Genomic DNA, 26412 nt, shown 5'->3' with positions numbered 1-26412 from the left:
CCTTCATTGATTTCACTAAATCTGTTCCAACAGCCAAACGCTTCCCTCTCTACTTCCAGAGTACAATAGAGTTTAGAGTATAGAGGCAAGGTAAAAAATTCAGGCATACAGCAGTTTTATCAAAAGTCTACATCTGTGGGTTAGCGTTGCGTGGAAGAGACTTATGTTTGAGGTGTCAAAAATGATAAGGATTCGCGTTTGAAATTCAAAACATTTTCCTCTCCATAGGCAGGGGAGGGGGTGAATAAATATAATTTGATAAAAAATTTTGTGGGGCAGTTTCATGACTGTGAATGTTTTATGGGATCAAATTTAATAATTCAACATGTGCTGCTATGCCTGTAAAATAGTAAGTTTGTGTAGGACCTGAGGGTTTATTGTTCTCTTTCAGTGACTTCAGTGGTAATTGTCTAAAGTTTGTTCTCCAGTGATGTTTTTTTCAGTTTTGTTAATGGCAATAAGCGTGTTGTATGTGAATATCTTTTCTCCTGCCTCTCTCTTCTGTGACTGTGGGAGGAGACAACTATAACTCAGTTGCCTTGCTGTGCACGCAATGGAAGCACACTTAGTGCTGCACTCCACACACGCCTGGAGTGCTGCTGGGAAGCTTAGGGAATACTTCACCTCTTTCTACACTCACACACATACACACACATACACACTAGTTTTTGCCTCAGGTATTTGGCTGTGCTTTACTTGAGTTAGCACCAAGGTTAGTTGTCTGAATGTGTACTCAAGAGGAAACCGCTCTCCAAACAGCAAGGTTACAGTGTGTCACATGACTTGCTCCATTAAAAGCGAGTCATGTGACATACGGTGAAATTGTTTTGTACTGTGTGATTTATTTGAACCCCAGGTTGCAGGCCTATCAGCATGGTTGTCAGTCATCTACTGCACTACTGAAACAACATGTTAAACAGACCAGGTTACCCTGTCCAAACAACACCAACCTGCCCTGACTGCTGCTTTAGAGATTCACCGCTGAGGAAACTGTCTCTGAAGGCTTAATTAATCACCACCACAAGCAGTCAGATGAATGGGCCTTCAGGCATACTTGCCAGAATTGAAAGACTTTCAGAACTTTTATGCTGTCCTTAGTCTAATAACCGTGTTGTCTTATCAAGAGCTGAGACACTTTCTCTCTGCTTCACAGCAGTGAAACTTTAACAGCAGCGTGTTGAATGTGAGGAGTCAAAGTTATTCCGCCTCAGGCTCGTACCGTTCACTGTGCACTCTTCTCTCAGCTTGGATGTTGGTTGACTTTTTGATTTATTAAAGCTTCACTGAGTATTTTTTTAAATACAGAAATGGCATTGTGGCATGTAAATGATAATAAGATAACTATTTGTGTATAATACTGTACGCTACCACATTTGGTATTGTAAATGTAGGAGTCTTTGGCTACTCAGGTATTTCTTGATTAATTAGCCACATTAATTATCTGCAGCTATAGCTTTCTTTTTTTTTTGTTTCCTTTTTTTACGTTATTTTTTGCCTTTATTCGATACTAGCAGCTGGGGAAAAAAATGCAACATGGGCCATAGATTGGAATCAAACCTGAGCCACTGTGGTAACTCAGCTTTTGTACATGGAGAGTTTACATTTGATTCATTTTCAGTTAAATTTCAGTTAAATTTCTGTTCTCCTGGCACATGTAAATCCAATATTCATTTTCTTTTTAGCTCCATTTTTGGTCTCCACCAGCTCCTGAGGAAAATCTTTATCTGCTAAATGCTCTGGGACTATGTTCACCAGGTCGATGCTGTCTGTCTGCTGTTTGGTGCTGGCAGGTAGTGTACAGTGGGGTGAGGGAGCAGGTCATCTTCTGAGGAGTCCGCCATGTTGAGCAGCCATGTTTCAACAGTAGCCCAGAAGAGACATACCAAACACTGGCTGTAGGACCTTTCACATTTTCACAAGTTTCGCAGCCATCGTTGTTTCTCCTACACGCTTGGAATGGGAGGGTGAGGTGAGGGTGTTGCAATAAGCAGCTACACCACAATGCCACTAAATCCTACAAACTGGATCTTTAATGGGTACTGTAAGAGTGGTACTGCTTCATGTTTAATTTCCCAGTATACAAACTCAATAGTTAACCTTCTAAAGACATTTACTGTAAACTCCTTGCCTGCCTTTTCAGAAACAGTTTTTGTTTTGGGTCATAATGTAATCCCTTCATGCTTCCATATTGTTGTCTTAGCTCTTACTTGCCTGACTGTTTGTCACTTGTATGTTAAAACAATCTGCTCATGAATATTAACCTTCCCCAATCTGCCTAAAACACATGCATACTGCACACACACACGCATTGCTTGCAGTGTCACGGAGGACTCAAAACCTTTTCTGTCCTCTTTGGTTCTTTGAGGCTCCTCAGTTTATTGTCATTCCACATTCAGTCTTCATTTATTAGCATAAACAGTTTATTCATCTTTATCGTATTCAGAAACTTGAGAGACATATATTAATTTAAAACTTCAGGAAACACTGCTATGTCAAATAATATTAACAAAAATAATACAATTCTTCTTATCACTCTTCTCCTAGCTTGCATTTCAGTTTACTCTGAAAAAGAAATAAAACTATTTATTATGTCTGGTTTGTTGTGAATTATTCCTGATAACGTCAGTCTGTCAGCAGTAACCTGAAATACAGACGCTTTATAATGAAATGTGTCTCTTTTTTATTGTGGTATAGCCTCAATATGCTACAGCGGACTGATGTCTTCTCTTTTAATCAAACTATTATATAATAACAGATGATACCACCACGGAATTTCATTAGATTTAATTTCCTGCTGATTAGGATATTTTAATTAAGAATTTGCAATAATTATCCATGACATGGAATTCAATTTTCCTGTCTTTTTCAATAAGGTCAATTATTATGAAGTAAATGATTTTATTACACTTTTTTAGGCTGTATGCATTTCATTCAAGATTGTTTCTTTATACCTCACGAAGACAACCCATCATACAGTTTATAGTCTTTCTCACTAATCTCAGTGCACATGAAATGAGATTTTTCGCAACTTCACTGAGTTACCACCACCAACCTCTCACCCTAACCCCCATATTTTCACAGATCATAAATATCACTGTGCTGTTCTATCACACTAAAACTCTGCAATATTCAGATCACACATCCCAACATGTACTAGGACTCAATGAAATGGCTGTATTAAATGGAAAAAAACGGGAAATCTTTTGCACTGTTAACATATTTTTATTTGTGGTGTAAAAATAAATGTAGTCTTCAGAGCTACGGACTATAATCATGCAAGTGCACAGGGAAACTTTTATATATTCTTCAAGATAATATCACTTCTTTTTTATCTCATTTATATACTGTATTTCTGGCAGGTAAACCAATCTCCTGTGGGTAAAGCTCCTTGACTGTTAAGCACACTCAGAAGTTTGCCTCTAAAGTGCATTAAAACCTCTTGGAAGCAGGACAGAATTTCTAACAGATGCCACCAGTGTTTTATGGAGTCTGGACATGAACTGAGTCTATCAACAAGGGCCACAAGCAGTAATATACTGTTTGTCACACTAAGTGTGTGTTCGTTAAATGTCTCTCTGCTCTCTGTGCTGTCAGTGCTGCTCAGCTATGAAATGAGTCAGGGCTGCACTCATTTTGAACTCTTCAGTCTTCAGCCCTTTAAACACAAATGGAGTCCTTCTATAATCTTCTCTAGTGATAGAACTCTCACAGAGAAAGGTTCACTTACTCCAAAAATGATCACACATTACCACTTGATTAATTATTTAAAGGAAGCGTGTGTGTTACTCTAGCGATACCTTTAGGGAAATTAGTTTCACTTGCTCCTCTCTGCGTAGGTCAAAGAGCATTGTCAGCTACAGAACAGCCGACCAGCTGCTGGTAGGGATTGAATCTTTTGTTCAAGGACGCCAGAGCTTCTCGCCATGTGTATGAACTCCCGGAGTTTCGGTTGAAGGACAGCCAATCAGTCTCTTTAAATAACAGGCCACCCTTCACCTGCTAACATACATTACAGCACAAGGAAAACAGCATTTATCACAGTGATTATATTAGCCCTATCATTTTTCCACATTCCTTAAATGTCACCTCACGCACAACCTCACCGGTAGGTTGAGAGGCTGTGGCCTAGACAAATATTCATGCTATTTGTCTTCCTGTGCTTCCTAGAGACTCCAGGGAGGGGAGAGGACGGTCAGGCGGACACATCATTCTCTGACTCGTCGCTGTTTGCTCACTGGGGTCAGGAGCTCAGTCCGGACAACAGGCGGGTGGCACTGAAGATGTTCCAGTACTATGGATATAACGGCTACCTCAGTGATCGTCTCTCTCTAGACAGGCCAATACCAGACCTCAGGCCTGATGGGTAAGACTGCAGGTAGAATGGTGCTCAAACACTGTCATATACTGTTAGCCCAGACTAGATGCTAGCTGTATAAAGTATAATATGTTTGACTAAATTATTTATTTCACTCTTGTTTTCAGACTGAATTACAGACTGAGAGTGTATTCTGTGCTACAGAAGTGTCAGTATGATTGTGTGAAAGCAGATTTCTCTCCTCGCTTGCACCTTTTGGTGATTTCACTTGCCACGAAGAAGGTGTAGTACTGTATAACAACGTCAAACCAAATTGCTCGTGTAATGTAATTGTGGCATCAACTAATATGTCTGTCTCCACATAGGAGTGAAAATACAGTTAATTCCTTTATCATAATATATGTAATTTTATGTTGTGATAGCAATATATATCACAATATGAAATGATAATGCTGTGTCAGCAAATTACAACCATCTACAGCCATGCTAGAGGCACTGTCAGGCTGTGCTTTGAGCTCAATGGTAACATCAGAATGCTAATATTCTCACAATGACAGTGCTAACATCCTGATGTGAGACATGTTTATACCTTGTTCAACATCTTAGCTAAGCATGGTAACATTTGCTAATTAACTGGAAACAAAAGTACAGCTGAGGCTATTTGGACAAATTAAAATTTTGACTGGATGATGGCCGTAAATGAAAAGTTAAGGTACCAATTCATCCAGAGGGTGTACATTTCATAATATTCCATATGTGAATCTCATGGACGCACTAGAAAAAAAGTCAGAAGATCACCAAAGTAATTAGGATTCATCTTCTGGGGACTATACATGTTTAAAAAAACTTCATAGCAATCCATCCATAAGATGGAGTTCCACTTACTAACATTGCAACCTTGCCCTCCATGGCCCAGAGATATTAAAGGGATAGCCACCACGGTATGAACACTACGGCAAAATCTAGTTACAACAGTAACAGTTAACACGTTTTCATTGTCTCAGTGCTGCAACTAACAATTATTTGAATCATCAATTAACCTGCAGATTATTGTCTGTGTTAATTGATTTGTCCATGAAATCTCACACCATGCCCATTAAGCGGGCCTAGATCCCAAGGTGTCATGTTCGAACTGTTGGTTTAAAATATTGGTTTTCCTTATGTATATATATAGAGAGAAAAGCATCACATTCTTTATATTAGAAAAATGAAACTGTAATTTTCTGTCAAACAATTAACTGATGAATCATTTCAGCTCTAGTCTCACTGTATATATCCTCATATCAATCAGCCCTAGCTCTGAGGACCATTCACTTTTCAGTAATAAACAAAGAAACTTATGAGGCAGTTGCCGTAAAGAAAAACGCTTTGTTGTTCCCTCTCAAACACAGAGTGCCTCTAATTGAAAACCAATGAAGAATTTACTTCTGCCCACAGCATTTAGTGCAATTACCTGCTGCTGAGTTCATCATCTTACGTAGGCAAAGGAAAACTCTTGTTTGTAGCAGGCTTGATTAAGGGGTGATTCTCACTGTGCCAATATCTGTCACAAACTACTTCAGCCAGCTGAAGGTGGCAGGACAAACTACAGGTTTTCCATCTGCAGCCTATAAATTAAGGGAAACATGCATTTTTTCAAAGCCTTGTGGAGATATTTATGCGCTGTGTGCACTTTAAATTAAGTCCTGGATAAATAACACCACAATCCTGCCTAGTCGATACACCATCTTTAACACTGGTTGGCTATGACTCAGTTTTCAGTAGTGCTTTCATGTTTAAGTCACCAAGGTTACAGGAGCCCACAAGGTGACATCCTGGTGTTAAGGTTTACACAGCACAAGAATCTTCAGGGCATTTTCTCTACTGCACATCACTAAACTCCCTTCAGACCGTCCATTCCCACTAATACGCTCTGTACACTCATCCAAAACTGTTCTGGGGCATACATTAATCACACACATTTTGCACATATTTCCCAAAAGTAGTGCCCAAGCCATGGGATTCTGTAAATACAACAGGCTTTTGGCCATAATGACTAGCATGATGTGGTAACAGCAATGTAATTTTGTTGAATTTGACAGGCAGGGCAGGAAACTGGTAAGATATGACAACCCCAACACAATTCACTCTGTAATTAAATTAAATGGTCATTTTAAGAGGATTATTATATTATATATACTTGCTCTCTGTGCATTTCCTGGAAAAAGGCATCTGTTTCCTTTTGGGAGAAGAGGCTGGTCTCCTTAGTCACAATGAAAATGTCAGCAGGCGGTGGCAGAAAACAATATTCTAAAAGGGAAAGAGCAGCTTGATTGATGTCAGACTTTACCACATGACCCATTATTTATTCCTCCTGAACTGATCCCTTTTATAACTGCATTGCAGGTGCACCACTATTGTGGTAGCACTCTGGTGGTCAGATTTCTAAAAACTCTCCTGGCCATGAACTGGTGCCAGTGCCTACATTTATACCTTGATTCATGAAAATAGGGTCCTGATATTGTCTGCCAAGTACCTGGGTTGGCATGAAATCTGACATTACCCTGCTAGGAATCAATGTCAAATTTATCTGCTAATTCTTTAGACACAATGCATGTCTAAACATTACCTCACCAAGGGTTTGTTATTTGTCCTCCTCAGGTGCAGAAACATCACTTATCCTTTAAACCTCCCTCAAGTGAGCATTGTGTTCATTTTTGTGAATGAAGCCTTGTCCGTCATCCTGCGATCCATTCACTCCGCCATCAACAGGACGCCCTCCCACCTTCTCAAAGAGATAATCCTGGTGGACGACAACAGCAATAACAGTAAGAAACATCATCTTATAATACAGCAATTGTCCAATCGTAGCTTAGCAACCATGACCAGGCACAGCAGGCCTACCCAGCTTTGGATTTCTTAACATCTTGAAATAGTGCATGGTTTTTATTTCAGCTTGCAACATTTGCAATCGCTGGCTAAAAATGAGAAGGCTGCTTTTGTCTACCTCTGTTTGAAATCAAGGACCTTAGTTTCAAAATTAACTAAAACATTAGATATTAAATGTTTCACCATTATTATTGTAAACAACATACGTGAGAACCGATTGCTAATGAGGCATTGCAACAGAGGGGCGGGGCCTAGCAAACATCCTAACAACCATAGAAACAGAGTGCACTGAATTCCCACTCACACTGTAAGGAAAAACAGTTCATCTCTCTCCACTGACTTTGTATTGCATGAAAGTGCCTCTTTGTCACTTTCCATCTACTCTCAAACAACAGAAAAATGCCACAAAACTGCTGTGTGGTGGGATGCACTACTAACAAGGAAAACCCAGAAGTTCAAGAAGCAACCTCCTGGGCTGAAAATAATGTCAACACTGAAGTACCAGAAACCTGTGTTCAAGTGACCCTCAAATGGCCACTTGAAGCTTGGCTCCAAAAGTGAGCTATAAGCCCACATGTTAAAATGCCCAACTTTACAGCAGAAATATAAGCAAAGAGGTAATTAAGCTAAACAAGGCTGGTTTTGATCTCTGTGTTAGGTTAAATGAGGATTTTACCTGATCAAAGTTGTAAATATCAAGGTATTTCACTTCTTACCATTCAGTGGGATAATTTCTCCACGAAAAGAAGGGTAAGGAGAAGGGACACTAAAATTTCTCTCTGGTAAACATAGGGTGCTTCATCTTTTCACATGCTGAAATCTATCGTATTTAGCTAGCTAGTTAAAGTTTTAGTCATTGGTTGCATTTTGTGGCACCAATCGTTTTCCCTTGCGTTGGGTGTGGTTTACAAAGTATGACACTGTATGCTTTGTCTCTTTTAGAAAATAGCTTTAGTAGTTGTTCGTTAAATGAGGTCTATGGTTTACATATCATTGCCTCATGTGTAGAGAAATCTGTATCTGTGATATTTAATGCTCCACTCTACTTTAATGTTTTTAATGAGGATCTGTGCTCTCTGGAATTAACCGATAGATGAATAACACTAATTAGCTGCAAAGCCAGGAAATTTGCCCCAAGGCAGATAACAATACAGCAAGGTGATGAAGTGTTTGTACCTTGTCTGCATTTGCAACCCTAATTCTTACATCTGCATTCATTGGGCGTAGATAACAGTGCCAGGCTGAAAAGAAAGCCAGTATTTGCTGACAGTGTGTAGCTGCTGAGTTCTGTTCACTTGTTATTACTGAGATAACTGATGTGTGAGATCAGTGATAGGTGACTTTAGTCTGCCATGCAAGGCACAAGAAATAGACTTGAAGTCACCTGTGAAAAGTGGACCTATAATTTACAGTGTAAGACTTAACTACATTACAAAGGCAGAAAGCAGGCTATAAAAAGGTAATGATACTTTGCCAAGGTCATTTATAGGCAATACACTTCTAAACGGGCTGTGCTGCCTGTAACAAGGACTGAGACAGCCATTAAGGGTAATCAACATGGGAAATACTGGCATTGGGAAAGATATGTGTTCCAAAGTCAATAATGCAAAACATGTAGCATGGCCTGTAGCCTGCTGGAACAGAATATAGATCAATATACTGTATATGTCTTGGTAAGTTATCTCAACATGCTGGAATAAGAATGATCACTCTCCCTCTGGCTATTATTGACCAGAAAGTTGAATATATCAAACGTTATCTGTTAAAAAACGTAAAACCCAAACTTTTCTTACACTCTCCCTAGAATATTATTGGACTATCACATCAGTTCCCATAAAGATTCATATTTTATCACATAACTGAGAGCTTGGGAGCAGTTGCCTTTAGCTCCTTCAGGGACCCAAGTCACGTGTTGACATTTTGCTCATGGCATTTCACCCTGTTTGCATGAGCACTCTGTCACACTGCGTCTGATAGGCCTGGTGTTATCATTATCACCATGACTGTGAATCTTATCTGTGCTAAATGTCGTTAGCCTGTTGACCCATGATGCTGCTGAGATTGTTGAAGGGGTCATCGTCCACAGCTAACCTCCCAGGCATCCACAGCTTTACATTAGTCATCTGCCACTGTCACAGCTCACCTCCGAGAGGCATTAGCATGCAGGAGAACGTGTAGCTATCAAGGGAGAGAAGGGCAAATTGACCTAGCTGATTCCTCCTTAATTGGATAATGTCCCAAGCTGTGGCCCGAGAAAGGCTCATCTGTGTAAGAGTGGGCTTTTGAGAAGGGCTCACTTATTAGACGGGCTGTCAGAGGACTTGTGATTCCATACTTTAACTTAAATAATAATACCAAGGAGTCTTATATGTGAGTGTAAAGGATTTTGTGATAAGGAGCTAATTTCAAGCAAGACAGTAGGCAGTAGAAAGAATGTAATGCCTTTATTTAAACTTCTATTGTTTTCCATGGTATCTGCCAGATCAATAGCTGTCAGAAACTGAGTCTGATTCATCTCATCTGTAATGGTAATGGAGTCATTGCAGACGATGGAGATATTTGAATATCTGGTAAAATGTGCTACTGACCAGCTCTTGTGTGTGTACTTCTACACTCTTTAAACTGCTGTCAGTCCCTGTGACTGTGTGTGGTGTAATGCGGATTCAGTCAACGACTCAGGCGTCCAGAGAAGTTCCAGCAACTGTTTGAAACCAGTTGGATATCCAGCAAGCGGTCGCTGCAGGTCTAGCCAATAAAAGCTGGAGGGTACACAAAAGCTGGGACGACATCAGCAAACACCAACAAAGCTGAGTTAGCAGTATGTGCTGCCAACTATAAAGTACAAGCAGTGCACATTTGTACTGGAACTTCAGCAACATGTGTTCAAAATGTTTTTTAACAAACTGCCATACTCATATCCAAACCCTGCCTGGACCCAGTATTTGGATACAGGACCCATGAAATTGTGGAGGAAGAGTGAGTATCAGTTGGATATTTTAAACAGAGATTTTCACACCTGCAGAGTTGTGTAGTGAGAAATTGCCAAGTGGGGTAGTGCAAACTACACAGCAACTGTGAGACCTGTATCCATGCCGATTTGCCATCTGCTGTGCAAGCAGTAACGCCTGTGTGGTGATAAATGGTGTTTAGTTTGAACATACACAAAGAGACAGACAACCCCAGTTAAGACATACATAAACAGGAAGAGGATATACATCAAAGGAAACATTAATAAAACCACTTTTATCAATTAAACATCCTTTGCTTGGTTATGCACAGAACTACAGATATTATATTTACAATTCAATTCTCTGCACACTTCAAGAAAAGTTGAACAAGAAGATTTTTAAGCTATGTTAGACTTGCAGATATGTTTTGAATACAGACAGCTTTTCATTGTTGGTAGTTGTGGATTCAGTATCCATATTTAGGTAGTTATACACAGTTTCATACAATGTTATTTTGTCGTATCGCACTGAGGGTAGGATAGAGGTGAGCTAAATGGTGTATTCACAATTTTGCAGCTCACCACTAGCTTTTTATCTTCTGAAAAAAACCTGTTTTCTTGTTACATTTTGAATATGTTACTGGATTTACTGCTTGACTGCACAGTGATGTTGGAAACCTGTTTACTTGTTGTCCCAGTCCAACACCATCTCAAAGCCTGTTGCTTTCCAGCAGAGCTTCAACAGGATATCAGTTCGGAAAGATTGATGACTGCTGGCCATCAGCCATGCCTGGTGTAATGGACTGTGCTTTATTATGATTTGTTATGAGGCCTAACACATCGTCATTCTTGTTTTCAAGTCACACACACATCAGAATATCTTAATTATTGATGGATTATTATAGATACAGTAATCTGTTGGAACGGCACGAGCAGCTGCTTGCATGAGTAACTACAGTAGCTTTCCTTTAGCCAGAATTAAGTGTCCAAAGTGTAGGCAATTTTCTACTACATAAGCTAAAACCTCTGCTTTACGCTTTAAGCATATTTTCACCTGGGATGTTTGCGGATTGGAATTTACCAGGAAGGAGAGAACCACAACCTCTACTGGCTCTTCTGAATGGGAAAGTTTCGTACTTAATATAAATGTAGAATAGGAATTCATGTTGCACGTGGTGCATATAGTGAGTATTATTCTGCTTCAGACTTGTTTATGGCCTGGTGAGAAATAGCAGCACTTCTCTGAGTTTCTCAGGACCAGCTGCATCCAGTGGAATGATTAAATGCAACACACTGCATCTCAGGCTCTGATATCTTTTTTACTATATATTTCCCCAGCTGACTCATAAGGTCAGTTTTTGCCCAAGGAGCAGTTTAGACAAATTGAGGTAATTTAACAAATTCCAGAGTCTGTGGTGTTTTAGCTGGGCAACCCCAACACTGTACCTTGCAATTTTTTTTACTATTGGGTCTCCATTTTGTTTGTATTGTACACACATACGAGGATGCACATGCACGCTTGTAAGCTTGCAGGCGACAAGGTGCACAATCCTGTTACAGTTTTATTCCGTTGATCAACAACAGAGCTTTTTTCACAGCTGCCAATTTGACAAGAAAAAGTAGAAGGTAAACACAGGTGTTACCAATGATACTTGGGTTTTGTTCCATTTAGTGTAGCGGAGTCTTTCTAGTGAGCCCACATGCACAATAGCAGCACTCTGACTCTATTTAACGAATGGAACATAACCTTAATTAGTATCAATGGTAACACAGATTACTATTTCATGTCAAAATGGCTGCTGTGAAAATGGTTTATTGAATGCCGGCATGCACAAAGGAGCTTAGCAATGTGCCAACAGAGGCAGTGAAGCTGCACACTAGGGATCATGGATGTAAACAATGCACAATTTTCAATTTTTAATGAGGAAGGAGATGCATTCAGTACATTTGTTGGATTTGTTGGGCCTAAATGATTCACACAATGCACTTTGTTGAGAAACAAAACTTTATAGGAAACAGGGTTTTAACATTGTGCTTGACATGAAAAGTCATAATGGTGGTCATTCAATAATGTATTTTGATTTTTAATATGCTTTGCTTTCCATTGTTATATTATCATATTCCAGAAAAACAATATATACACGATTAACGTTTTATTAAATCAAGATACCATAATTACTTTATCAATATCTACTGCATGTACGTTTATATGCATGTGATACAGTACAATGTGTCTCCTCTACAATACTGTTGCTGTGCCTATATGTAAATTGGAAGAAAAAAATATGGAAATAGCTGTTGAACATCCTGACTTTACATGCACAAAGAATGTCTGATGAAAAGATGAGTTAAAATTACTCCTATTACATACTGTTGCATTTTATATTGAAATTCACTCTTGTAGATGCACTGATAGATACTGTGAGACTTGTTTACTAACAGGTGCCAACATTAGCTGGCACGCCAAACTGCAACCTAATTTGTTGTTTGCAGAGTAGGAGAAAATAATTCACATTGAAATAAATCAGTGCTGAAGTTTCAGTAAGAGATATAAACTCCCATAATACAGACAATGTCTTCATAAACTAAACTAACAGAACTGTTTTCCAATTTGTCTGTTTGGAAAATCAAACTTTTTTCAACTCACCCTGCCACTGAAGAAGCCAGACGCAGCATGATTTCACGACGGCCGCTATGTGTCTGCCTGCAACTGCTCCCCATTCCCTTTAAACTCAAAAGGTACCGGTGGTTAAAAGTGAGAGAGTGAGAACACAGCCAAAGGTGATTTATACTAGGGATGATGAAACCCAGTGCTGATGAAAGTTTTATTTTTTCCAGCTACAGTACAGTATAGAGGTGTGATATAATTGTGGTTTTGCTCACTCTCTGGCTTTTTCTGACTCCAAAGCGTGGCCTATCAACCCAAGTTTTTTCACTTGGCTTGAAATGCTAGTTGAACCACAAGGGGAACCTCTAATACATTGCTGTAATTTATTGTATTTTTAAGAGAATTATCAGAAATATTGCTACCATTTATAACTTGTAGGGAGAAGGGTGAGTCTTTTTCATATAAGTAGCACTAACTCTTTTGTCCTGCAGGCTATGACTCATCATACACTATATAGCTCAGGTAATAATGGAGGTAAACTTTGCAGCCAAACATTAAAACGGATGGACTTCTCCTCCCCTCATGTTTTGAAAAGCGTTGCAGGCTGAGTCCTCAATATTGCAATATCCCGTTATGACTGGTAAGCCCCATGGAGGTCTGCAGTGCTGGCTCAAGCTGCTGCCTCTTTGGTCCAGTGATCAAAGCAGTGAAGCATGAGTACTTTTGGACTCCTACCAATGAAATACTGCCCACTGGAGGAGGACATGACGGCGTCTTGTGGGTGGAAGTTTGCTCACAAGCAGCTCTCACTTTACTCACCTTATCGCATGCGGGATCTTCAAAAGCTCTTCAGATATTGATGTAAAATTCATGTGTGTGTTCTGTAGATGAGCTAAAGGAGAAGCTGCAGGATTTTGTGTCCGAGTTTAACAGCCAACGTCCAGGATTCATTAAGATGGTGCGGCATTCCAAGCAGGAGGGTCTGATCCGGTCCAGAGTGAGCGGGTGGAGGGTTGCCACTGCCCCAGTTGTTGCCCTGTTTGATGCCCACGTTGAGTTCAACGTTGGCTGGTGAGTCATTTACATCGACAGGCTAACGCAGCTCAAGAGCACTGAGGTTTGAGTCATATCACTCTGTGTGGGTTTACAGAAAATTATCTAATTTAAAAACAACAAACACTGCTGGTGGGTTATTTTTCTAGTAGCTGTATTCTCTGTCTGTTATACACGAGTTCACTCTGCACATGATCACACTAATTTGCCAGGGTCTTCATACTCCACAGGATAATGCTGCAGTCTGTCCCAAATCTGTCATCAGTATCTGAACAACCGGCCACACTTTTACTATTTCATTGTAAACTGTATCTGCTTTCTTCCAGACCCAGATATGACCTCATTAAAACAATTGCTTGACATTTGCCTATTCACTTTCTTACTGTAAGTTAGATCAGATTGATGCCACACTCATAACTGTCCATCAAATATAATGCTATGCATGCACCCACTTAGCTTAACATAAAGACAGGGGGAAACAGCTAGCCTGGCTCTGTCTGAGGATAACAAAATATGCCCAGTTTACTGTTCAAGCAAACAAAATACAGTATAACTGTTTAATTAGAGAGCTCTTTATATTACATTTCCCTAATTTCCTAATAGCAAAAAAGTCCCACATAAGTGTAAATAACATGACACACATGCACATTAAATTCCCTTAAAAATGTAGTGTGTAGTTTTTGATTTACTTCATTATTGCAAATAAATAAACATATTTGATCTCTTTTTGATTTTAAAAAAAAATTCCATCAGCTTATCAGATGGAAATGTATGCTTTATCAGACTCATTAATTCAATCAAATTCATCTTGAAATTGTGAAATTGTTTTTTAAAAAGTGCCCCTTACATGACAGGCATGATCAGAAAGGTAATGGAGAAAGCCTGTCAAAACAAACACTCAAAGTAAAATGACTTTCTCTTTCCATATTTGAAGGGCTGAACCCATTCTGCAGAGAATTAAAGAAGACAGAACTCGCATTATCTCCCCATCATTTGATAACATCAAGTACGACACGTTTGAGATTGAAGAGTATCCGCTGTCTGCCCAGGGCTTTGACTGGGAGCTGTGGTGTCGCTACCTCAACCCACCAAAGTCCTGGTGGCACAAGGGCAACAAGAGTGCACCAATCCAGTAAGTGAACACCACAATGTCTTGATAGTCTGAATCAAATAATATAATATGATATTCTTTATCTGAAATTAAGTAAACAGATGTCAACTCTAAAAAGGGTAATTCAGGCAGCATTCATGAACCAATTATAGGCTGTGCAAGGTCACATTTCTCTTCTTATCTCTGCTGTCACTATAGCAACTGTGCCAAGCTAACATTACCTGTGCAGAGGAACAAAACTGATCTTCATCATCTTTAATCCCCCAGGAGCCCAGCCCTGATTGGCTGCTTCGTGGTGGATAGGCTGTACTTTGAGGAGATTGGCTTGCTGGATGAGGGGATGGAGGTGTACGGTGGAGAAAATGTGGAGCTGGGCATCAGGGTGAGTAATAATGTCACCCCCAGTGGCCATGGGCCATTGTTCAACCAGGTAATGTGTGGAGAATTAACTATGATAATGACACTTAATGGATGTTGGGAGCAAGGTCACTGAGCACCTCATTGTCAAAATACTAAACTCATTGATAAAAGAATGATTTGGCTGCCAGCAATGTGGTTTGTGCATTTAAAATGGTGTAGAGGTGGAGTGGCAGTTAGTAAAGAGATGAAAAGCAGGACATCCAGCCAATGTGTGTTTCTATTTTCAGGATTTTTGATTTCTCTACTCTGTCAGTGAGCCAAAGTCCACTGGTTCCTACAGAAGACTAAAAGCAAATATATAGTTTTCAGAAGAACAATCTGAAGATGTTGGTATCACGTGTTCTTCATCAGCTGTACTTTCAACCTAAAAGAAAACAGTTTCATTATTTCCTAAAACAGCTGGTCACTGGAGTACTTATCGACCGTTACTCAAACAGCTGTAAATAGTGCATTTGTTTGGGACTATTTTCAGTCACAGATTTATACATTTTGTGCTCTGGTGAGTATTAACAGCAGCAGGACTTAGTACTGTTATCTGATTGATTCAAAGTACAATAAACTACAGTACCCAACAACAGGAATATTAATTATTTTCAGATTTTGTAATTATTTAGTAAATAGTTTAATTATATTTTCTGTAAATTATATTTCCTAACATGAATGTCTAAATATTATGTGTGAGAGCCCTCTCCACACTGCCAGGATAATCCACATATATTTATTTTATTTGTTGTCCTAGAAATAGTCAAATTGTCATATACAGAGTCTAGAAATACCTGAATCAACCTTTGAAATACCTTCCTATGTGTACATTTTTAATTGTAGAATATAAAGTCAATCCAGGTCACTGCATTGCTCATTGATATGTTTGTTATATAAGCTTTAACTACACACCCAATAGTTGTTCATAGAATTTGTTTTTGTCTCTCCATGGGGTTTGTTGACAATTAACACAAAAAATATAGACTCACAAACTAGATCCTTTAAACACCATTAAACAGGTTAACTAATGGAAATACTTACATGCTTTGACAGGAACAAGTGAACACAGTGGAGGAAATTATCCCTCACCAAGTGTACCCAGAACACACTGTGACATGCTCTCTCTTGTGTAGTTTTAGTTAGAATAAATAATCACTGCTAATTAGTTCGGAAGTCTGAATGATGACCTTCATCCCCCGGTGATTCCACTGAAGCGCATGCGAGAGTTGTAGGACTCAAAGTCATTGTCACTGTTAGCAGTGATGTGTGAAGAGAATGCCGACGTTGTTCAGAGCAGATAGACGCACTTTGTCTGTAGTTATGTTGCATTCTTCTCACAGTGCCATACTTAATTTGTACACCATCTTCAGCTCTGACTTGGATGACAATCCTTCTGGTGTTCCTTCAGTTCAGCAGTACTGCAAGCAGATGGGCCAGAGAAAGAACCGTTCTCCATAGGGATAGCTAATGATAGCACACATGTACTGTACAAAGTCATTAATGCCACTACCAGCCTGTTCAATAACAGCAAGAAGCAGGAGACGACTCCTCCTCAGCTCCACTCCTGACTAGATCACACTGTGAGAAGGAAATGGAGAGCCTACGACAGGACACTGAATGTGGAAATATTCATCCTAGCTAATGACAGAGATGCAATCATCAGTAAAGGAGGGAGATTAGTCCCGTAAGTCATTTTCCTCCAGAAATTACACGCTTTTAGAATTCCAGGCCCTGATAATAGCCCCACTGATTGCTTTATAGCTGGACACGTTGATGATTTTATCACATATATTACAAATCAGGTTCAAGCCAAACAGTTTGATGAATCATTTTGGTCGTTGCTTAGTTTTGAGCTCAGTGTTCCGCTCCATGTTGTTTACTTGGACTGAAGGAACTCGCCCTTGCCTAGAGGTTAATGTAGTTCAGTAATGCTTTTGAAAGAGAGGGTGACAACAGGAGCTGAGAGCTACAAGACCGGAGGACCCTGGCTTGGCCCCAGATTAGCAGTCCCATAGAGCCCCAACAGGGTCTGTCTGTTTGTCTGTCTGCAGCGTATTGGTCATGCCTCCAGACCACCTGCCAGCACACAGACTGGCTGCTGACGGATCCTCAGAGACACAGTCAAACCAGGCCAACAGCTATAGGCTTTGGCTGAGGCTTGAAAAGGAAGTATGAGGTGAAATGAACTCCTGCTCTCTGTTCACATTTGGTCACAAAGCAAAAGCTGAATAATTTCTATCATGAACAAGAATGATTATGATGATGGTGCACAAGAATTATCATTCGAAATTGGCACAATGACACAAATGTTTTGTCTATTTTACATTTTGGATACATAAAACATCTTTATGTGCAACTGTAGTGGTGTGTGTTTCGCTTAATTATGATTGGGGCATTATCAAATTTGAATTAAGCTGACTTTTATTTTGAAGGGTACACATCAACATCCATTTGTTTTGTTTTTCCTATGTTTCATGCCTTTGTTTTGTCTATAGAGCGAGAGCATTTTAGCAGGAAGTTGCTTTTTATTTTACTAACTGTATGTTTATGTATTTTTAGTCCCAAGCCTTTATTCAAGAGAGACCCTGTGAATGAGGGGAAGTTATGATGATGCCATCTGTGGCGTCTTGCAATTGCTGAATACAGCACAGCACAGACTTAGACCCACTTCACAACTTTGGCCTGTCACAGCCGCCTTACAGTACTGGCTGTCTGTGTGAGCTTCAAATCACAATGTGTTGATATATTTTGTGGATGGGTTTATGAATCTGCAGCAAACCTAAGATGTGTTTTTTTGTGAGGTAATTCTTCAAGTCAGACTAGATGGTAGAACACACAGCAAATTGGACAAGAACCTAAAACTGAATTGTAATACGAATGATTTCCCAAAACACCTGTGAATACTGGGTAATGCGCCAGTGAAGCCAGTTTGGAACAATGAATCACAAAAAGACCAAAGCCGACATCATCACTCTCAACCAGTGCCAGGAAGGTTGTGTTGAGAAATGAGGATCATTGAGGGCTATGAAAAACAATTATGAGGCTGGATTTGTGCACAGTATTTATGGAAGTGGCAATAAAGCACCATTACTGTCATAATAATGATTTACACATGAGATTTTACCCAAATATTTGGCATGCAATTTGTATTCCATATAAACAACGTGTAATATTATCTGGATGAGCATTTTAAAGAGCAATGTGAAAGGTCCAGATAGCGCATAAATAAATAAATAAAACTTGAGAGAAGTGCAAACTAAAGACCAGGTCCTCAGTGACACATTATTCGCCTGCAATATTTAAAAATAGTAAGTGATTAACTACCAAAAACATTAAACATTCTTTATTTGATTTGACTTAACAAATGAGCTGCTACACTTTTTAAATTTTATAGAAAGTTACTTTTGTCTGTGGGGTATATTAGTGTGATTGAAGCGATACATTAACATATTTATTTGCTCAGATTCATATACAATATATCACAGCAGTAGTATAACATGATATAAAACAGATAAATATGCATGCATGTATCCATGTTAACTTTTTAAAACAAGTTCTCAACATTTATTATTTTTCAACTTACCTACAATAACTTAACACTCAACAATAACAGAGAGAAATGACTGACGTATATGAACACTGTCAGAAACAAATACATAAAGCTGCAATAAAATGTGTGTCTGTAATTCACTTTCTACATGGCTGGTTTGATTTTCTCCTTCATTTGAAAGGTACGAAATATTTTGAGTTCTGTGTAATCATACAGGATGAAAACCAAAAGTTGTGCTATAATGACTCAGTCAGTAATTGTAGAGCAGCTCTGATTGAGTTTCATGACCCCGGTGCTGCTGAAAATCTATCGAACCCCACTGCGTAATCTCAAACCAACAGACAATCAATGGGAAAGTCTTTTGTCTGACAGAGGTAATGTGAATGTAGCACCAAAAGAAATACCCCAGCTTCATGCAATATAAAATCTGCATAGTTAACTAAAGAAATGCTATTTGAAATGGTAAAATGGTGGTTTACAGTAGCCAGAAGGACATTTGAAATGTTACTAGAATATTTCCTATACTGAAAAGACAAATTATTTTAATAAGACCTATTAACCGTAAACTACAAGCTATAAACACCAGCCCATCCACATAACTCTGACAAGCTTTATTAATCTGGCTCTTTTGTTTAAGAATTGATTTTAAAATTATTTGAATTACGTGCAAGGTGTTACATGGCAGAGCACATTGTTGAACTTATTACTTAACTTTTAAAACCACACTGCCCTTCATTTTATCTAAATGATGTTTGAACTTTTCCAAATACCAATAAAGTTTGTTATAGCTACACAATGTATGTTAATTGTATCAGATATACTACATCCCCATTTATTTTAAGTATATCATTCTCCAGCTCTGTTTTATATTTTACAATACTAGCTACTTTTCTTATGGCTTCTTTAACTCAATTTAAATCCAGTGAAACCATTACACCCCGTAGCAACAAAATAGTTCTTGAACTGATTGATCTATTGAAAGGCAGACGATGGAGCTGATGTTGTGAGGTCAGCTGTTTTACTGGCATGGGGCAATAAATTTACCATTGTGGGCAAAAGTTAAGACCAGCTGGAGCAATGACAAACCTCATCCAGGAGAGGAAGAGCAAAGAGGCGTTGTGGTTTCCTTTACAGTCTTGTTGATATAGGAGGACTTGGGGAGGGTGACTGTGGCTGCAGCATAGCAGATGAGTTGTGATAGCAGAGTTTTTCAAGACACCCTCTGGAGAAGCGCATAGTGAATACTAAACTTGGACATGGATCCCTATGGAGAGGCTGGATCAGATTTGACAGATCTGGTAGACAGCGAACCTGCTTGATCAGGTTTTGGTGGCAGTGTGTGGCTTTGTGCAATATTAACTTCTTCCTGAGTTATATTCATGGTTTCATTCTACCCTGCATAAAGTTATATTTACTTTATTGTGTATTGCGATATGAAAGTGCATATGCCTTGATTTACATATTTATCACCTTGAAGCAACATCAAGGCCACAAACACTGCAGAAGTCACACAACTTAAAGGGGTAACTAGAATATTAAAGTTCAAGTCTGAACGTCCAAATTGGACTCACTTTTTATGAAGGAAAGGTAGCGTTTTCATGCTTTATGAGCTTCTATTTTTAATGAAAGAAATATTGCATGACCTTTTGCATAAAGTCCTGATAAAGGTTATTGTGTAGATTGAGAACTTGCTTGACGATTGTGATAATATACCAATATACAGTATTTGAATGTTTATCTTGTCGCACACTTTTATGTGCTGATGATAACAGTTGTAAGGAGGAAGGAAACTGTTAAGAAAAAACAAGTCCCTAGTCAAAGAAATATTTTTGGAGGTTCAGTTTCATGTTTACACAGCAAAACTGTGCTTGTCTGTGTTCAGACTGCAGACAGTTTTTTTTGGAATAAGGACCTCTCAAGTGATTGCAACTGGTGGTATTTTTCAAGTACAGATCTGCCATGAGATACACGCATTAAGACTGCTGAATTAAATGCTTTATTGTGTTTCTTAGAGATAGAATAGGTCTGCAGCAAAGAAAACGTAATACTCTTCTGTAGAATTTGAGCTTAGATTCAGACTAGTGGATATAAATGTAATATTCCCGATCTTTAAATTTAAATCTCATTCATTGTTCATTTAATAGATAGATTTAGTTTTAAAAATCTGAACAACATCAATCGTAGCTTCAGTCTACTTAACAAATCAGCAACTGCCTATGACTATATAAAGTAGTGCAGCAAGATTCAGATTTCTAAAAATATTAAGTAAAAATAAGAAGTAGACAACAAGATTAAGGCTAGTTGGGCTAACATTAACACTCCCTAAATAATTAAATAACACAAACAACCAATCAAGAAACTCTTCAGCATCTTTGGTCTTCTAGAAAATTCCACATTTTTAGTTCGATGGGATGTGATGGTAAGTGGTACATTAATAATGCAAGGCTATGACTCTTCACATGGCTGTCTGCACGGATTACCGCAGGCCTGTGTCCTACAAATTACATTTATATGCATTTATTCTTCATTAGCGATTTATGTTCAAGGGCAATGTTCAGAGCCAAGTGAGGGTCAGCAAAAAATAAAAAGGCTGGTGGATGGCCACACACAACACTGGCAGCCTGGCTTCATTTCCCATGTCAATTTAACAATCAGTGTTGGGATTTGTACGATTTTGGGAGTTAGTAACTAAACCAAATTGCAAAGAAACACAACATATTTACTCACTTTCCCCTAGAGGTAGCGAACCAAGTAGTTTTCATTTAATTGGTCGAGGTTTTTAAGAAATCTGCCTCTGAGACTTCTGCCAGCGCTCAAATATAATATATATGAATGGAATTTTGTTTTCGGTACATGCAGCATTGAAACAATTATATAAAAACTACAGTTAGAAACATTGTCACATGGGGACCATGATGATATGACTGACTGTCAAGATATTTGAACTAAAGCGATGTACATGTGTAAGAATGGACAAGCATTTCTAAATAGGTTTATTTAAGGGCTGCATCTGTTACTTATTTTCATTATCCATCAGTCTGATGATTATAAACTGTTTAGACATGACAAGACTGATGGTAGGGGAGTGGTGGCACCACTTTAAAACAGCGAAGAGTTGTAATAATAATAATGATATTAAAATAGAAGAGAGTTTTCGCATGACTCACATGATAATTAGTGAGTAAATGGATGTTAAAACCTATTTTGCAGTTGAATGTTTATCTTATAATTAATGACCATAGTGAGTGTGAGGGACGCTCGCCCCCGCTTCTAGTCTAATCAGCCCTGTGGACCCCTTAATCATTTTCTAATCAATGTCGTCATTTATTAGGTAGAGCATACAATTCTGTTGTCTTTTTGTCAGGATGTATGCCTATTAGCTCTCATTTCATGCATAAAGCATTTTCAGTTCAGTTTTTTTTTTTTTCGGCCATTTTTGTATATTAAACTGTAATCCATAAATTTGTGACTACAGTAGATGTTTTGTTATTCGAGGTATTGTTTTCTAAATCTAATCTCAGGGTTGGCTGTTCACAAAAGTGACGTGGAAAGAAACTGTTCTAATGTCTGGTTGTTTTGGTGTAACCAAACAACTATCGGTCTGACGATTATTACAGTTTTCTCAGATCAACCTAATCAGATTGCTGTTGCAACTTTTATTCAAACATGTGACTAATACGTAAAATAGGCAACACGTAATGGGAAATTAAGTGAAAGAGTGAGCGTTTAGATTTGGTTACATATGTTTTTAAGTTAGAGAAACACGTCCTAAAAATACATCAAATGTGTAACTCTGTACCATCCTAACTGATAAGACTTGCAGCATACCTCCTGTTCCCAACACTGTTTGTGGAGGCTGAAGGATAGTGGTGGAGGTGTATTGTGTTGATTTAGGATTGTCTGTAAATGGTTCAGCATTTCTGTGGAGAGGATGGGGAATGTACTCTCCTTTTCAGGCAGCAGACAGTGCGAGTTGATAGACATACGGTGGAAATTTGATACCAGTTGTCTGCACTGCTTCAACTCTGTGCTCTGGGCAGCAAAAGAGGAAGCTCAGCTTTACCTTATAAGTAAGTCTGCTTTGATGTGATGTGGTTTTATTATCACAAAATACAGAGGAAATGTGAAATGAATGCAGTGGGAAATATTAGGGTGTGTTTTTTAAAGCCAGTTGTGGTTCTGTGGGGGACAGGAGAGGTGGTGCAGAGAGATGAAAGCAGATAGCTTCAGATACACAGACGAGTATAAAATGAAAAAAGAAAATTCCTAAAGCAGCATAGTAAATCACAGGAAGATATGGTCGAAGAGATCCTGAGGTTCTGCTCATCTTGTCAGGAGGCTGCAAAAGTATGTCTTTCCTTTGCTGTTGCATTTCTTTTCAAGTTTGACAGTTATCATCTACAAGGTGTCACCACATTTTCAGACACTGTCAGCATGCTTGTAACATCATTGCTACACATATTTCATACTAAATTAACAAAGAGGTTTTGGTCATGAACAGAAGCTCTGCAGACTACAGTTTGCAAGACTTTTTTAATTAGATTACTGTATTGTTTTGGGTGCAAATTAAAAAATAATATCTAGATCTAGAATAATATCGTTCAATCCCAAAGATGTTGACCTAGTTTTAGATGTAGTGACTGAGCAGACTGTTAGAAGAATCGTCATTTTTTGTGAACCTTTTCCCTTTTCTTGTGGTTCCTGCTTACAAAAAAAGTCTATTCAGAGAAAGATGCTGTGCTTCTATCATTTCTTTGTTTGTAGTGGTATTCAAATGTCTGTCAGTTTTTAGTAAAGGGCATGATGTTTATCATAAAAATGCACCCTACCTCATCATATCCCTACCTCCAGCTTGCCCGTGATGACTCACGGCATGACTGATGCAAGAACTCATGGTTCTCCAGATCTCAGTCCTCCCAGCTTGAAACAAGACCATATCATCTTTTCTAAATCCTCTGGTGTCTCGAGTACTTTCACCAGTCTGATAGAGACACAACATCCCATAGTACTTTATCAGAGAAGGATGAAAACCGATGTATACCTCTCTTACAATTTACAATTCATAATATATATATATTATTTTTATTTATTTGCGTTTGTAATTTAATGAGGAGGTAATAATTGATTCACCCACCTTTGTTACTGCTGCTGCACCTGTCAAGCTAAACCTTCTCACATGCAGCATTAGTTTTCAATGATGGCAAATTTACCACCCTAAATTTATAGTAATGTGGTCATAGTATAATCCAAAAAGAGCAGGACAGAGCCACTAACAACAGCCTAAACTCTTGTATATTAGCCTCCAGGTCCTGAATCCCCATTCCCCGGCCACACTGGGTTGAATGTTATGTTTTTAGTTTTAGTGAGGTAATAATCAAGTATTGTTCAGCTCCATGCACACTGCTGCAACATAATTCCAAAGCTTCACAGACATGCTGTGCCTAGATATGGTTGTTGATTTGACAATTATAGTCTCTCCATAATAATTTAGTATCGTAATAAGTGGGTAATATTAGTGTAAAATATGTAAATACAATGCTTCTGTTAGAAAAACAGAACTTTGAGGAGGACAATGGCATACCAGAGAAGCTTTGTATTTAGCCAGTAGAACAATACTGAACATATGGATGAACAGCAGAGAAATGTTTTATGCTGCAAGAGTGGTTTGTGACATTTTATGTTCGTCTTGTTCCTGTTTTTGGCTGTGAAGATTTTGGACTCCGTTGTAAGATGACACAACTTCAAGCTGCTGCTGTTCTTACTGAAGAAGAAAAACACAAACATGTTACAGCCACTCTTTCAAGCCTGCAGGGGGTGAGTGCTTGACACTCTAAAATTAGATTTTGGCTGAAGTACTTTAAGGCAGCAAACCATATACAAACCGGAGGTTGCAAAAAGTTCATGAAATAATTAAGTAGACTGACAATCTAATCATTAAGATTAAAATGGTATTTTCTGTAATTTGATTTGACATGTTGCGGCACCATAAAACTGCATCATTATGACGCCTCATATCCTCAAAGATTTTCTGAAATAACCTTGTGAGTAGTACTCCCATCAAAATCCACTTTAGGCTAAGCCACTAGACGCTCTGCTTGGTAGCTGGCATCACTGTAGACAGAAAAATGAATAAAGCACTTTCACTCACATTACATTTACATTATAGGTATTTAGCTCTTGCTCTTATCCAAAGCAAATTATGATGAGGGCAGCAGTACAGGCTGATGGCGCCCTGATAATAGATTTAAGCAAACACTGCTGTTGTAATGTGAGACCACTTCTCTGTCAGTAAAGTTTAACACAAAGAAATTAGAGGAAGAACAGCTAGAAAGCAAGGAAGATTTAGACAGGACCATATTTGCAGGAGTATATGGCAGAAAGGGGTTTGATACGAGTGGGAGCAGGGGACGTGAGGGTATTTCTTGAGGAGGTGAGTTTTAAGTTTACAAGGGAAGGGAGTGGTAGTGCTGTCCTGACTGAGATGGAGTCAGCGAGATGGGTGGAGTGAGGACCTGACTTTTAATAAAAAAGGTACTATGTGAGTGAAGTATGATGCCACCTCTAAATGACATGGGCCGAGTGTCGGAAGTTTTGTAAACCGCTATTTTACAACTTTCTGACAGCATGGAGATGCAGTCTCTCATCCAAGATCTTGCCACCATCTTGGAGTAAAGTGTAGTGTAATGTTTGTTGCAGTGCTGGTGATCCATGCTTTCCACTTATTAAGTGTTCTTATTACTGGAAAATCCATTTTATAAGTCACCATGCAAATTAGATGGTTTGATTTTTTTGAGTTATTAGGAACGTCCAACTATGTAAAATTGTTGTATTTTGAATGGAATAACAATAATGCAGAGCTCCATTTTAATGGTTTACTTTTATCTTGACAGTAATTACCCATTTCTTGTGATTAATTATGAAAAAGGCAGCAGACAATTAGTGACTAACTGCAGGGGGCGTCAGGCAGGCAAAATTCTAAGCATTTTTTTTAATTGTCACAAAGGAAAGTAGACACTGAAGAATGGAGGAAGGGTACAAGCTTTGATTGACTATAGTTTAGAAAGTGCTGGTACAACTGTCTGTGTTTTACCCTTTGGTCTGGATTTAAATATTTAAACAACTGTTGGATGGATTGCCATTAAATTTGGCCCATAGGATAAATCCTGATTTTTCCTCTAGTGCTACCATGACATTTGTGGTTTTGAGTGACATGTCTCAACAACTATTAGCTCAAATAAACGCAGCCTCACAGAGCCGCTAGCATGGCTGTAGATTCTTATAAGTCTTGTTTTGTTTGTTTGTTTTTTACCCGCCAAGGAAGTTGTGTTTTCTGTGCGATTGTGGGTTTGTCTGTCAGCAGGATTACGGAAAAACCACTGGCCTAATTTTCATGAGCCAAGGAAGAACCCATAAGCAGATCGGACTTATGGGACAGATACACAAATTATTTTTCACTTTATGGTAAAATTAACTGAATTCATTGCGTATGTGCAAACCTATCATAATGAAAGTGACTGGTGTGCAATGACTAAGCAAAATATAACAGCCACTTCAGACA

The 26412-nt window shown here is 38.7% G+C and overlaps 1 protein-coding gene across 1 annotated transcript in view; it reads left to right on the top strand.

The window, feature by feature from the left end:
• Positions 1 to 26412, top strand: part of galnt18b (UDP-N-acetyl-alpha-D-galactosamine:polypeptide N-acetylgalactosaminyltransferase 18b) — a 68809-nt gene that overhangs the window by 24920 nt on the left and 17477 nt on the right. Inside the window, exons 2-6 of the mRNA XM_035652003.1 lie at positions 4168 to 4363; positions 6956 to 7122; positions 13626 to 13809; positions 14726 to 14923; positions 15170 to 15284. Of these exons, the coding sequence (XP_035507896.1) occupies positions 4168 to 4363; positions 6956 to 7122; positions 13626 to 13809; positions 14726 to 14923; positions 15170 to 15284 (860 nt within the window). The remainder of the gene's footprint in view (positions 1 to 4167; positions 4364 to 6955; positions 7123 to 13625; positions 13810 to 14725; positions 14924 to 15169; positions 15285 to 26412) is intronic.

The sequence above is a fragment of the Morone saxatilis genome, unplaced genomic scaffold (genome assembly GCF_004916995.1).
Source record: "Morone saxatilis isolate NCDOM2014 unplaced genomic scaffold, NCSU_SB_2.0 Contig11, whole genome shotgun sequence".
In the NCBI taxonomy this organism is placed as follows: Eukaryota; Metazoa; Chordata; class Actinopteri; family Moronidae; genus Morone; species Morone saxatilis.
Note: the sequence above shows the minus strand (reverse complement) of the source record. Positions and strands in the feature narration are given on the sequence as shown.